Source organism: Xenopus laevis, chromosome 9_10L (genome assembly GCF_017654675.1).
Source record: "Xenopus laevis strain J_2021 chromosome 9_10L, Xenopus_laevis_v10.1, whole genome shotgun sequence".
NCBI classification, from domain to species: domain Eukaryota; kingdom Metazoa; phylum Chordata; class Amphibia; order Anura; family Pipidae; genus Xenopus; species Xenopus laevis.
The window spans coordinates 81,112,428-81,128,096 of NC_054387.1; the positions used below are offsets into that span (position 1 = coordinate 81,112,428).

General features: G+C 35.5%; 1 protein-coding gene across 1 annotated transcript in view; it reads right to left on the minus strand.

Moving 5' to 3' along the window:
* Nucleotides 1-12,178, minus strand: part of pde1a.L (phosphodiesterase 1A L homeolog) — a 120,557-nt gene extending 108,379 nt beyond the window's left edge. Inside the window, exons 1-2 of the mRNA XM_018236013.2 lie at nucleotides 12,009-12,178; nucleotides 10,771-10,890 (exon numbers count right to left, since the gene is read on the minus strand). Coding sequence (XP_018091502.1) covers nucleotides 10,771-10,890; nucleotides 12,009-12,022 — 134 coding nt within the window. The 5' untranslated portion in view covers nucleotides 12,023-12,178. The remainder of the gene's footprint in view (nucleotides 1-10,770; nucleotides 10,891-12,008) is intronic.
* Nucleotides 12,179-15,669: the final 3,491 nt, after the last annotated feature.

Sequence of the window (15,669 nt, forward strand, 5' to 3'; positions counted from 1 at the left end):
ACTTGTTAGCACCAAAACCTACAGCTGCAACACAGTTGCAATGGGTATGCATGTGGGTTTTTATCATGGAACTAAAGATCTGAGGATGCAAAGCACAGATGTCTACAGTGATGTGCCGCTTTGATTGTCAGGGATTCTTATTTTGAGGACCATAGAACAGATTAGTGCCAAAAAATTAACAAAAAACATTTTATACCAATACGCAGTATACTAATTCGAATTTTTTATATGGGTATATAAAACAGTACCAGGGATGTTTCAGTTTAAAGGGGACATATATCCACCTCTTTAACTTAAAGAAGGAAGGAAAGGCACCCCCATATATTATAATAGCTTACCAAAGATCCCAGACTGGTGCTCCTGTTAACTGGAAATTGCACCGGCTCAGGGCAACATTGGAGAAGCTTCACAGTGCAATATTTTCCTTGTTCTTGAATACTCTCAGAAAACCACCAAAGAGTTGTGTATAGTCAAAACCTACAGTGCTCCATCTGGTGCACATTTGACAAATCCAAAAATACTATTAGTGGTGAACATGTGAACTTTTCCATGGTTTTCCCATGGTAAAATGAATACACCTTATACATTTCAACACAGCAAATAATGCATAAGGCATTGAACATTCCAATAAATATAAAATGACATAACTTCTTCAGAGTGGGGCAAGTATACTGATGGACCAGCAACAGTGAGGGATGTGGGGTTAATGTACTTATGGACCATCAACACTTCTCAGTATGATATATGTTGGGTATATGCCCCCTGGAAAAAAAATGTGTTTACTAACCCTTCTGTTGTAGAGCATGGTATTGCTTTAACAAGTGAGCAGACACACGGTATGGAAGTGCATGCCAAGCCACCAATCCCCCACCTGTGCCGTATTGTAGAAATTATAGAGTATTAATAGTATATCTTGACAACGTTTAGATAAGTGATACTGAATGTGTAAAGTATCTCTGATACATTATCCACATTGACACAAATTACCTGAATGCACACAAGCCGTGTCATAACAGAATCTTGTGAATGGAAGTCATTTATCAAGTCAATGTGCACCTGCTTGCAATTAATTATTACGTGGGCTGATTTGCGGAAGATCTCTTTAAACCGCTATGATGAATTTGTAAAACAGAATCGGGAATGGTTTGATGAACGGTTATTATAATCTATAGTTAGCGGAATTCTTTTTGCTTCTTTCTGCTGTCTCTCTCAGCTGTAACCACAGGATGTTGATAGGGGAACTCAAAACTGTATCATTAATCCCCAAGTATCTAGAAAGTTATTACTTTCCTATCTTGAGTTAAAGGCATATATGGTCTACAGGGTATATTGTCCAATGAAGTTTAACATATGGTAGAACTGGATACGGACCTATTTAATCGAAAACGGACCTATTTGACCAAAAAAAAACAACTTAATTTCAGTTGGCCTTTTTGAATTTGAATTTTGACATTTTTCAATTTGAAATTCGACCCTTGATAAATATTGTTATATTTTGGTAGCCGAGGATGAGTAGAGTATAACAGTGCTTTATTAGCAGACACATGCAGGCATTACACAACAGTAAGCAACTCTAACACCACAAGCTGTATAGAAAGTATGCACAGTATAAGTCTTGAGCACAGTGACATCTACAGGCCATTTGTATAAACACCACAAATATGCCCCTTAGTGTTGGTCAAAAACTGATGAAATGGATGATATACATTATATGTGGACAACAGATGAAATGTCTTATTGGTGGCTAGTATATTAAATTATGCTGGGACTGAGGCTCTTTGCTTTGGCTGGTTCTTTACCCCAAATTAAGTTGTGATGTTATGTAAATCCTCATTAGCGGTGGCAGACAGTGCACATCAACATCATTAATCATCCAGCCAAAAACCCTCAAGGATCTGAATTACAGGAAGGCTGCCTCCATATAAATCTTGTTTTTAAAAATTACTCCCTTTTAATCTGTAATAATAAAACAAATAACTTGTATTTGATGGTAACTAAGCTGAATGAATCCATATCGCCGATCGGTGCCAAAACAAACCTATTGGGTTTATTTTATGCTCAAATTAAGTTTTAGTAGATTTAAGGTATGGCGATCCAATTTAGGGAAAGATCCCTTATACAGAAGCCCCAGGTCCTAAGCATTACAAATTATACATCCTATACCTGTATATAAAAATGTAGGAAAATTCACTACTGGCTACTGGAAAGGTCAGTGCATAGTCAGAAATGCATTCTGTTTGGTTCCTATTAGCACTATTGGCTTCCCCAGTTATCACAATTATGATACACACCCAGTAAACTGATGACAGACAATTTCCTGTTTGGTCTCTCCAATATTAGCCTTTTCATGGTCAAATCTCCAGAGAGTGCTCCCATATGTGGTATTTCTGTAACCCTGAGAACCAGCTTAATTAGTTGTGTAGTAATTTTCAGCAGTTATGTGAAAAGCAAACAGAGCCAGATTCCAACATTTCATGTATTTATGCCTAAAATATATAACAGCTAAAATGTGGTGCATATGATCGACAATAAAGTCTTTGTGCAGTATGTCAGGTACATAAATGTCTGTAATTACCTACTTTTACTTTTTATTATCTAACTGGGTTTCCTCAGGTCCCAGACAACCACAATTATATTATGCTATCAGCAATCTGCTCTGAGAAATTGCTTTGCTTGAGGCAAGTACAGATCGGCGTAATGCAAATTAGGGATGGGGAGGGAAATCGCGTGACTTTTTGTCACAAAACAAGGAAGTAAAAATGTTTTCCCCTTGCATATGCAAATTAGGATTCGGATTTCGGTATTCGGACCAATCTTTCGCAAAGGATTCTGGGGTTTGGCCGAATCCAAAATAGTGGATTCGGTGCATCCCTACTTTATTGCTAGGCTCACAATTAAGGGCATATTTAGAAATAAAATAATGGTGCCATTTTATATGTTAGCTTGGTTCTAATGTAAAAACACACATTTATAAATACCTTTGTAATGAATGATTTCTAAACTGATTGGCATTATTTTTAAATGAAGTGTTACAATTCAAGTAATTGTTGATTTTGCACAACAGTTGACACTTTTGTAGGTGTAAAATATTTTACACAGACCTTAGTTTTCTATCTGGTCATTGACGATACTGTATATATAAATTAATAATGTAAGTGACAAGTTTTGTTGATTTCTATGTGGGTTGTATTCTTCTGTTCACTAAGTAATGTAATTATGAATGTAAATACAGTAAAATGTTTTATTGGCATATACAGAACATATCTAAATCTGGTACAAGCTGGTAGGCAAGCTGTTTTTATGGTGATTGTGTTTCTCATTAATTAATTGGGCTTTGTAATAAAGAACTGGTTCCTACCTTTAATTGTTCGTCATCTAGTTAGCAGATAGATAGATAGATAGATAGATAGATAGATAGATAGATAGATAGATAGATAATGGATGGATAGATAGATAGATAGATAGACAGACAGACAGACAGATAATGGATGGATAGATAGATAGATAGATAGATAGATAGATAGATAGATAGATAGACAGATGAATAATGGATGGACAGACAGACAGACAGACAGACAGACAGATAGATAGATACTGTAGATAGATAGATAGATAGATAGATAGATAGATAGATAGATAGATAGATAGATAGATAGATAGATAGATAGATAGATAGATAGATAGATAGATAGATAGATGATAGATAGATAATGGATGGATAGATTATGAATGTAAATACAGTAAATACAGTAAAACGTTTTATTGGCATATACAGAACATATCTAAATCTGGTACAAGCTGGTAGGCAAGCTGTTTTTATGGTGATTGTGTTTCTCATTAATTAATTGGGCTTTGTAATAAAGAACTGGTTCCTACCTTTAATTGTTCGTCATCTAGTTAGCAGATAGATAGATAGATAGATAGATAGATAGATAGATAGATAGATAGATAGATAGATAGATGGATGGATAGATAGATAGATAATGGATGGATATAGATAGATAGATAGATGGATGGATAGATAGATAGATAGATAATGGATGGATAGATAGACAGACAGACAGACAGACAGACAGACAGACAGACAGACAGACAGACAGACAGACAGATAGATAGATAGATAGATAGACAGATGAATAATGGATGGATAGACAGACAGACAGACAGACAGACAGATTGATAGATAGATACTGTAGATAGATAGATAGATAGATAGATAGATAGATAGATAGATAGATAGATAGATAGATAGATAGATAGATAGATAGATAGATAGATAGATAATGGATGGATAGATAGATAGATAGATAATGGATGGATAGATAGATAGATAGATAAATAATGGATGGATAGATAGATAGATAGATAGATAGATAGATAGATAGATAGATAGATAGATAGATAGATAGATAGATAATGGATGGATAGATAGATAGATAGATAGATAATGGATGGATAGATAGATAGATAAATAATGGATGGATAGATAGATAGATAGATAGACAGATAGATAAATAATGGATGGATAGATAGATAGATAGATAGATAGATAGACAGATAAATAATGGATGGATAGATAGATAGATAGATAGATAGACAGATAGATAAATAATGGATGGATAGATAGATAGATAGATAGATAGATAGATAGATAGATAGATAGATAAATAATGGATGGATAGATAGATAGATAGATAGACAGATAGATAAATAATGGATGGATAGATAGATAATCCAAAAAACAGTACTTTGTACTTGAGCCAAACAAAGATATAAGTAATGTTCATTGGAAGCAAAAACAGCCTATCGGTTTTATTTAATGTTTAAATGATTTTCTAGTAGATTTAAGAAATGGAGATCCAAATTACGTTACAATCCATTATCTGGAAAACCCCAGGTCCTGAGTATTCTGGTTAACATGTCCTTTACCTGTACATAAATAGGCATAGATATAACATTGTACAGACACCTTAATTTATATCCTGCGCTACTTATATATGATAATATATGGTTTGCTGGTACTCCATGCCTTCTGGTTCTACCAGGGTCCCAAGACCCCTACTCTTTGGACAGTTAAGCAAACATGTTTTTGTGGAACAGTGGTTTTCATTCATTGGAGTAGGAATTAACTGACTTTCAAGATTGTGTAACTGTGGGATCCATCCCTTGCCATTAAGCATGCCATTGGGCTTTAGTGGGTCAAGAAAGGGGAAATGAAAACCTTTCAGGCAACCAAGTAATTAGTATGTCCAAGCCCTGATCCCCCAAAGATTGAATATGGACATTTTATTTCAGATTAGACAAGCATACAAGAGTACCATGTCCTGTTTAAAGGAAGGAAGAGAAGTAAACAAAAGCAAATGAAAAAGTAAATGAAAGGGGGAAAAAGAAAAGCTTTTAGTAGGCCGCTTTCTTGCAGACATTGAACATCAGAATGCGCTGACAGCTTTTACAGTTGATATAAAACAGGGGATTGTGACGTTCACAAATTTTACACAGATTTAGAAACTAGATACAGTGCTCCCAAGTAGACTTAATGTAGGTGTAAGCCTCTCTTGCTATTTACAGTTATAAACAATCATGTCTTTCCTTGCAGATAATCTACATAAGGGGAGTAACAGCTGTTTCCAAATCTGGCCCTATATATTTATATTTACATACATACATACACATATAATTAGGAAACCCATATACAGGTATGGGATCTGTTATCTGGAATGCCTGGGACATGGGGTTTTCCAAATAAGGGGTCGTTCTGTAATTTGGATCATCACATTTTGGGGGTTATTTATTAAGGTTCGAGTTCTGTTTTCCACGAAAATTCAAGTTTTCTGGGGAATTTCAGGGGAATTTTTCAAGTTTCTTTTTTATAAAACTTGAATTTTTCGAGATTTATTATACCCTGACCCAGGAAATAGCTTGAATCTGAAAATATACCATCTAAAACCTGTAGAAGTCAATGGCAGAGGCCCCTTGAACCATTTCAAGATGTTAATAGCCTTCATGATGTTTGAGGTTTTTATTTATTTTCAATTCAAGTGATTCAAGTTTTTTTTACCGAAAACGTTTGCAACTCCAACATGCCGAATCAAGTTTTTTCAATTCAAGTTTTTTCTTAAATAAGAATCATTCGAGTTGTGAGTTCATTCAAGGTATAAAAAACTCAACTTTGATAAATAACCCCCTTAATGTCTGATAATAATCATTTAAACATTACATTAACCCAAAACAATTGATTTGACACCAATATGTATTCATACAATTTAGTTAGAATCAAGTATAAGGTACTGTTTTATAATTACAGGGTAAAACTAAATAATTTTTAAACATTTAAATGATTTTCTTGAAATTGACTTAGGGAGATGGTCTTCCAGTAATTTGGAGCTTTGTAAAGATGGGTTTCTGGATAACAGATCCCACAAGTGTATTTGATATGAAAGAAATACAAATATTCATACACACGCACACACCTTTTTTGTGGTTTCTGAACATTCCTTTGTTATTGTGCTTTGTCCCATCAGTTATACAATTCTAAAGTCTTTGGGGTCATTTACAGAGACCACTGACACACTCTCATTTGAATGAGAACCGAGGGGAGCAAAATCATACCTCTTAGTGCTCATTCAAATAACTTGTGTCTGAGGTCTATTGATGCTCTGCACCTTACTCTGGATAAAAAATGCCAGATTGTGGCCTTATTTTGCACCCTCTTCTTGTTTATATTTTCAGATATTAGGGGTCATTTATTGCCTGTTGGGCAAAGTGCAAAAAACGTGAATTAATATGCTGTTTTTTTGCACTTTGTGCCCTACAAGAAGATAAATTGTTGTAGTCTCTGCACTCCATTTTAAAACACAGAGACTGGAGTGCATCCCTTAAATTCACAAAGGTGGGTGAGGGGGGGAGCATAGGCATCACCTTTACCATCACCAACTTACATGTCATTGAGACGCACAAGTTAGGGAGCACTGGTGTTAAGGAAAAAGATGCCTTGCAGCCACCGGAGCAGCTCTCTAGATTTGATATGAGGTGCAGAGCACAGCCAAACCATGGACAACAGTGCCTTTTTAATGAGCACTAAGGGCTGCACTTTTGTATCCAGTGTGTCAGTAAATAGCCCTTATTAATGATCACTTCACCTTAGCATTTTATACAAAGCAAAATCCAAAGGAAAGAAACTACACAGTGAATGATTATTCTTCACTTCAAACAGCTATGGTGTTAAATGAATTGGGTTTCAATCGCCAAATTGGACAATCATAGGCCAAGGTATGCATTGCGCCTATACTGGGTATTTGACAAAAGATAAGTCATCCAAAGCATGCACAGTCATTTATCATACGTTTGTCACCATGGCAATGAATTGCCAGGAAATATAACTCAACTAAAATCTCAATTTAGGAAATAATTTGTTTCGATTCAGTAAGAGTAAATTTTCCATTGAATGTATTGCCATGGTTACGCACATGCTATAAAGAGTCAAGTGTCCTCTGTCAGACCATCTCCTGATTAAATAACTGGGCATTATGAAAACTATGAAGAGTATTTATGATGTATGACCCCCTTGAAACCTGTGTATTGGAGCGTGAAGTATACCCTGTCTACAGAATGGGCATGTAATGTGGTTTCTGTTCAGCAAATCATGGCTTCGCTGGTTCAGAATAGCTCTGGAAAACAGTTTCTTCAGATTTTGACAATTGCTGTTACTGCTAATTACAAAGCAGAAATGTATTTTAACATTTAAATATTGAGGATTCAATAAAAGTATGGAACGCGTTGGCGCAATACCTTCGTGGTTTAAACTTGTTGAACAAAAAATTAGTAATATGAAACTGGCCCCTGCAACCCTTGGTACCTGCCCCCTGCTACTTTCTTGCAAAAGATAGCAGTGATCAGATCCAACCACACAGAAGACTGCAGGGACACACATGGAACACATAAATTGGACAGAGTAGTAATCAGAACCAATGAAGCAAACAGGAGACAACTGCAAACTACACAAGGGTTCTGGGTTCTTTCATGTAGTATTTCAGTGTGCTTCTCAAGGGCCCTGAACCTGCTGTACTTCACTATTGGAGACTGACTGAGCTCAGACTTGTATAATTACAGAATTGTCTAGGCTGAAAGTGATGGTATGAAAGTTAGCCTCCACTTGATCTTCTTTAAAAACTAGGTTGGCTTAGTATTGGCCTGGTTCCTAGCTATAACACAGGGGACAGTGGCAAAATACATAAATACATAAGCAGTAATATCTTTTAAATAGGAGAAAACTGGCCCTCCCTTATTACCAAATTCTAAGAATATTTTTATACGAATAACCACACAGTAATTGTTTGCACATTATGAAATGTTGCCTTAGTACATTGCTAGAATCCATGAAACAGAACTAGTACATAACACATATATGGGCCCATCTACTATAAACCCAGATGCAAGTGTTAGATCATAGGCTTTGTGCTCATTTGAAAAACACTTTTTGTCTGGGGTCTATCTGTAGTCTGCTCCTTGAAATTCAGTGCTAGGTGCAGAGTACTGCCATACAGCAGACTGTAAGTACAGGGCTCCATTGTGGCCTGTGGCCACTGGTGCTCCTTAACTTGTGAACCTTATGAATACCTTGCTGCCAAACACAGGCAGCACTGTATTCATGGTGGAAAATGCAGGTTTCTACACTCCGTATTGGAGTTAGAGACAAAAATACAATGTAGTGCAGGAAAGGAGCAAAGTGCAAAATACATGTCAGATTGTGCCAACTTTTTACACTTTACACCATGCCCTGCACTTAGTAAATGACCTCCATAGTCTAGTGTATTTAAAGATTGTATGTTGTGTGAAGAATATCCAAACATGGACTGGGGAAAGAGCATGAGAGACCACAAACAGACATGGTTTACTTTAACTTTTAAGGAGGCACCCAATATTCCTACAAGGTGACCAGGTACATTTTCCTAATTAACAAAAGAATTTTTTATGAATTGATAAATTCACCAACGCAGGCAGATATTTCAGTTCAACAGAATCCATTTAGAAACACCTTTCTATTCTATTGGATGTTAAGTCTCAATCGCGGCACTGAGATCTAATAACCCTCTTAATTGGTAATACCCAATGCATATTGCAAGCAGGGACTGTGAATTTGGGCAATATCTAAATCTGAAATAATCAACTGTTAATAAGCAGCACAAACTATAATTCATTTACATATTTATATATAAACAAAATATAAAGTCCACCCACCACATCAGGGTACCCATTGCTTGTTGAGCCTATTCTTGGGCATTTCTAGAACAGTTTCTCTGCAATAGCTCCTCCCTGACCACTGTAGTCTATCCCCAACAGAAGTAATATCTAATTTACTGGACTTATTGAACACTAATGGAGCACCATTCATTTTGTTTACCAGCAGATAAATGCCCAGAACAGAGTGTGCCATTGACTTGAATGACTTGTTGACATTAAATCTGTGTTCAGGCAGATTATGCTTTTTTGGTTGAAATCTGCCTCTACAAAGTAAAGTTTGAATGGCATTTCCATTAAAGTCTATGGCATTGGCCAGTGGCATGGGGTAATTTTGGTAATTTCTCTACCAGTAGAAATATACCTGTAAATAAACCACTTTAGCCAAAAAGGTTGGAATCAGTTTTATCATGGTCAATACCTATGACTTAACTTAGGATGTAGAAATATTTTGTTGTATGTCAGCTTTAGTAGATTACAACCCAGACTTCAACTTGTCAAGCCTACATCGAAAACAAAAGAAAAACACTTTCTTCCTTTGTATGATTTTACTTGGCACAAAATGACCATGAATATTTCAGATTCAGCCCCCATGCTTTAATTTCCAGTGCTTTAGGAACCCTACCAGGTCTAGAAAAAGAACACAATTATGTAACAACTATGAACTTCTCCATGGAAACATGAGCGCATTTCTTCACACCATTTAAGCAATACAAAAGCATGTTTTCTTCAAGCAGATGAAAAAAAGATTGTAAATCGCAAAAGACACACAATTTTTTTCTAAAAGAAATCTAAATAAATTTTCAAGGCACGAAAATTAAAAAAAAAAGGTTTACAAAAGGTATTGGCAACAATACATTAGTGTACCAAAGTCAATTTTAACATATGAAAAAGATTTGGATGTGAATACAGGTATAGGACCAGTTATCTGGAAACCTGTTATCCAGAATTTTCTGAATTATGGGAATGCCATCTCTGTTTTAAACAAATAGATTTTTAGATGACTTTCTCTTAAATAATTTTAAAAAATACAGTGTACTTGATCCTAACTAAGATATTATTAATCATTATTGGAGATATAATTAATCATTATTGGGCTTATTTAATGTTTAAATTATATTTTAGTAGACATAAAGTATTTAGATCCAAATTACAGAAAGGTCCCTTATCTGGAAGACCCCAGGTCCTGAGCATTCTGGATAACACGTCTCTCACCTGTATTTGATTTCTCATTGAGATTATTCTCCCAATAGTGGTTTGCAATTAGGAAAAAAACATATAAGATATAGTTTGTACTTAGGGTAGTCACTGCCACTGCACCTTTTGACTGCAGAATAGGGATAGCAACAGCAACAAATGTCCTAACATCTTTCCAACTTTAATGTTCTTGCAGTTTCCCTGCATAATAACATTTTATTCTGAAAAAAGCTCTGATGCCTCAGTTCTCAAACTGTACTTTATTATCAGTACAACATTCTATCAAACAGACCCCACCTTAAAAAATAATAGGAAAAAAACAATACAGGTACTCACATTCCTTGCAAGCGCTGGACCATCTTGTCATTTGACTCCCTTGTTTTCAAATTTGAAGAGGAATATTCTGGGTCCTCAGATTCGGAAGCTGTAGATTCCATTGTGCCGGTCCTAAGGTAACTATGTAGCATTCATGATAACAATCACCAGGGAAAAGCATTCCTTAGTCCATTTCCCACCAGATCAATGTATGTACATAGATTAACAGGAAAAAGAAGCACTCAGTTTATGAAAAGCTCACGGGTTAAAGAGATGAAGGCAGCATTTGCCAGAACGGCTGTCAGAGTGATAATTAAGCCAGCTGTTTTGTCTTGTTTTGCATTCAGCAATTTAAAGTCATTTTTTTCCCCTAAGAAGTAGAGCAACTACATGTAATATGCGGAGAATACAAGCACTCCAGCTCTTCCCACATGCAGTTCATTGTTATTTTCAGTGAAGCATAATAGCACTTTGTAATACCCTAGGATCCATTATCATGTAGAATAAAGGAAAATTACTTAAGCTCTCTGTGAGAGACAGATTTGTGGTACAGAAATAAGAAAACTGAGAGAAAAGGGAAAAAAAACATAAACCAAAAAAATCACATCGCTGACACCTAGGTTAACGAAAAGTCACCCTCCCCCCTTTTTATGTACAAGATCAAAACAGTTGACAGATTTAGTGCGAAGAAATCAAAAACCTTGAGACGGAGAGAAAAAAAGCAGTGAACAGGTTGTATTTAGAGTAATATGTATCATCTGCTTCTGCATTCATCTTTGCAACCTCACACACTAGGTAAATGGCAGTTAAACTAGAAATAATAGGAGAAGCTGCAACATATACATCACATGTCCTCTAAGCCCTTTTGGGCATACAGTGAAAAAGAGAAATTCTCTTAGTTCAAGATAAATGAAACTAAATGAGTCTGTGCCATTATTAAATTCTGCACCGATAATGCCAACATCTTATTTCTCTTTCATTAAATGCCTGGTCATTTCACGCTTCTAAGTGTTAGACATTAAACAGACAGCACTATTAGAACCAGTTCAGTGCTCCCTGAGCATCACATATGGGAATCAAATGGTTTCCAGTTGCTGTACGCCATTAGATTGAAAAAGATTGGCCAATGAGACATATAGTGGAATGTAATGAAGTTACAAAGGAATATAAAGATGCAAACATTACAAACAAAATATTTGTAGTTTTAAGTCTGCACTGGCTACATTTTTTTTGTAAAAAAAAAATACCTAGATCCATACCTGATCCATGACATGCAGCTCTTTACTTCCCACTGTTCTGATCAATGAGACTGCATGGTCCTTGTGTGATATCGGTCCATTCAGCTTGTTGGCTGATCATGCTTTATGGTTTTCAGCGATTTAGCTTTTTGTCCAGCAATTCTCCAGTTTCGGGTTGGTAGGGTCCAAATTATCCTAGCAAACAGGCAGTGGTTTGAACCAGAGATGGGAATATGAATATTCATATATGAATATTAATATATGAATATGAATGATCTTTTTTGCATAGAAAGATTAGTAATAAAAAGTAGCAATAACAATAAAATTGTAGACTCACAGAGCGATCATCTTTTGCTGCCGGGATGATTGAACCCCATTTAAAAGCTGTAATGCAGAGGCAGAATGCATACACATACACACTGCAATACATTTTATCAGGAACCATTTAAACTCCCTGTATGTTTCTGAGGTATTGGAAGAAACCATAGTATAGAAGGAAAAACCAAACAAACACAGGGGAATTTACAAATTCAACCACTGTGCTACCATGCTAAAAGACCAAAGTCTATAAGGTTCATTCATTCCGAAACACATTACAAGGGGAAGGCAAACAAAACTCAAAAACTGCTTCCTGGCTCCAAGATGGCATCCATAATGCTCAGTGGATCAATAAGTGCTGTTCAGTAAATCATAATTATATGAAAGCAAACTCTGAATTTTCCTAATTTTTTTTACTATATATCCCTTTTTCTAGATGGGTGCCCAAAACTACACATGTTTAACATGATATCCAACCAATGGTTTAGTCCAGACAAATTTTACAGTATAATACACCCAGTAAACAAAGTTTCATGTACATAATGCATAAACAAATATGCTATGTGATAATGCATTACTATGAACATCTTACCAAGAAATTAATCAAATAGTCTGGACTACAACACTGATTGAAGTTTACAGGGGAAGGGAAAGAGAAAACCAATCTTCAACAATAGTTATAAATGATTCAGGCATGGGTCTGTTATACCACTACTCTATAAAATGATGCATCTAATACAAACCTAGTAGTATTCATTTTCTTTTAATATCTTCTGATTTATAATGACATTAAAATCCCCCTTAAATCCTATTGCACAAGGTCCCTCATTCACCAAGGACTCTTCCGCTAATAGTGTTTTAAGAGTATTTTCTAGATGCATATAACCCTGCACACATAATCTTATCAACAACCTATTATGCCAAGGTCCTTATAGTTCACTGCTGTGTTCTGCCATATGAATAACATCACATATATCCATATATAGAAGCCTTTGTGTACATGAATGTATGGATTTGCATCTACAGTATGTGTATTTATGTGTGCATGTGTGTGTGATATTTAAAGGAATTCTGTCATGATTTTTATGATGTCGTTTTTATTTCTAAATTACTCTGTTAACACTGCAAATAATTCACTCTAAAATATAAAATTTAATTCCTGAACCAGCAACTGTATTTTTTTTTTGTAATATAGGTCATTTTGCCTGGTCATGTGCTTTCAGAAAGAGTCAGTACTTTAGTATGGAACTGCTTTCTGGCAGGCTGTTGTTTCTCCTACTCAAAGTAACTGAATGTGTCACAGTGGTACCTGGATTTTATTATTGAGTGCTGTTCTTAGATCTGCCAGGCAGCTGTTATCTTGTGTTAGGGAGCTTCTATCTGCTTACCTTCCTATTGTTCTGTTGTTAGGCTGCTGGGGGAGAAGGGAGGGGGGAGATATCACTCCGAATTGCAGTACAGCAGTAAAGAGTGAAGTTTATCAGAGCACAAATCAGGCCACCTGGGAAACTGACAATATGTCTAGCCCCATGTCAGATTTCAAAATTAAATATTAAAAAATCTGTTTGCTCTTTTGAGAAATGGATTTCAGTGCAGAATTCTGCTGGAGCAGCACTAGTAACTGATGAGTTTTGAAAATAATGTTTTTTTTCCTATGACAGTATCCCTTTAATGACATTTCTATTATTTTACATATATGTTGTATTTAATCTATACCATGGGAGGATGATACCAAAACGATTACAAATCTTTCTGAAATATATTAAGCTTGATGCATCCTGTGACCAACTGGAATTATGAAGATACATGTACATGTGTGTATCTGCATGATATTAGTGCCAGCAGTACGCATTAAATTCCATCAGATGGTAGCAAAGGATTTAATCATTTAACAGGTTCTTGTATTTAAGAGCATTTATGGAGACCTTCCAAGGTTATTTTAAGGAAGAAGACGTATTATGATCTACCATATATATGGTATTACCCTAGTTTAAAACCACTGTGATGATTGACCTAGGGAGTAAACTGGTTGCCATTTAGAGATAAGGGAGTTTTTATTTTCCTTTAACCACTGTGGGATTGAATTGTCAGCTGGGCTGCTGGGGGGGGGGGGGGGTGCAGATTGTTTGCCTTCAGCTGGATCAACTTGGCTTAGGGAAGGCTGCATGGAAGTATGTCTATTTTTCATCTACACCATGTAACAAGCCATAAACACTTGCTATCTTTTTAGATATTAGGCATTTATACCTATTTCAGATTGTCACTAGAAGATTGTTTCTGAAAATATCTCATTACTGATTCACGCAGTTAAAATACCCTACCATATCTTCCCTAGGAAATGTGCATTTATAGATCCGTAGGGACTATAAATGACAGTGTTCCCAAAGCATTTTATGCTCAGTTGCAAAAATTCTAACTGGATGCTTTTATAAAGTTGCAGATTTACATGAATATTCATAAAAAAAATACATTGATAGACAGCAGGTCTGTTTTATTTGCTGTGCTGAACTGTCGAGAATTTATGTTGTACACTGTAACTTTTTGCTTATATTTTCATGAAAAATATTTTTTTTAGGAAACATTGGAAACAAAATACATATTCACAATTACATAGAATGATGTCTGTTTGCTCTAGATTCTGTCATGACCAGTGACCTGTTCGTACTGTCTTCATCATGTTTGTGCTCTTCCTCTGTTTTCAACACAAAATCAGTTGTTTCATCAATTTGATTAGTTTATATCCATTCATGTTATAAAAAGTAACATATTTCCTAAATAATATACGATATAGTCAGAATTGATGGAATAAACAGCTTCAAAGCAGTAATTTCAAACTGCATGTGTTTTTATTATGCAGTGCAACACACTACATGTTTCGGGTAAAACCCTTTTTCAAGTGTAAATAACACAGTTAGCTGCAAAGTAGTAAAGTAGTACAACATTTTAAGGCTATGTCATAAAGCCAACCTTTATTGTCCTGGAGGATGAGAGGAAGCAAAACTCATGTATCCTCTCTTGTCTGCATAAGCACGCTAATCCTAAATGCTATAAATCAGTTCGGATTTTGCAATTTCCTAACCGGTTTGTCTGGAATGTAAATGTTTTTATATTCCAGGTCCCAACAACAGCAAATATCATAGATCATTTTCATCATCATAAACAAAATGTGTTTCATCAGCAATGTTGCATAGCTATCACAATGAATATAAACACCCTTTATTGTAGTAGAGTAATGTTTAATTGTTTATTCCCTTTTTACATCGTCCAGCCTACAGATCTTCAGCTGTTTTTGGACTGAGATGCACATTTTGTTGGATAAGCCATTATTTACTTGATATTTACTTTTATTTTAAAGAGAAGCTGA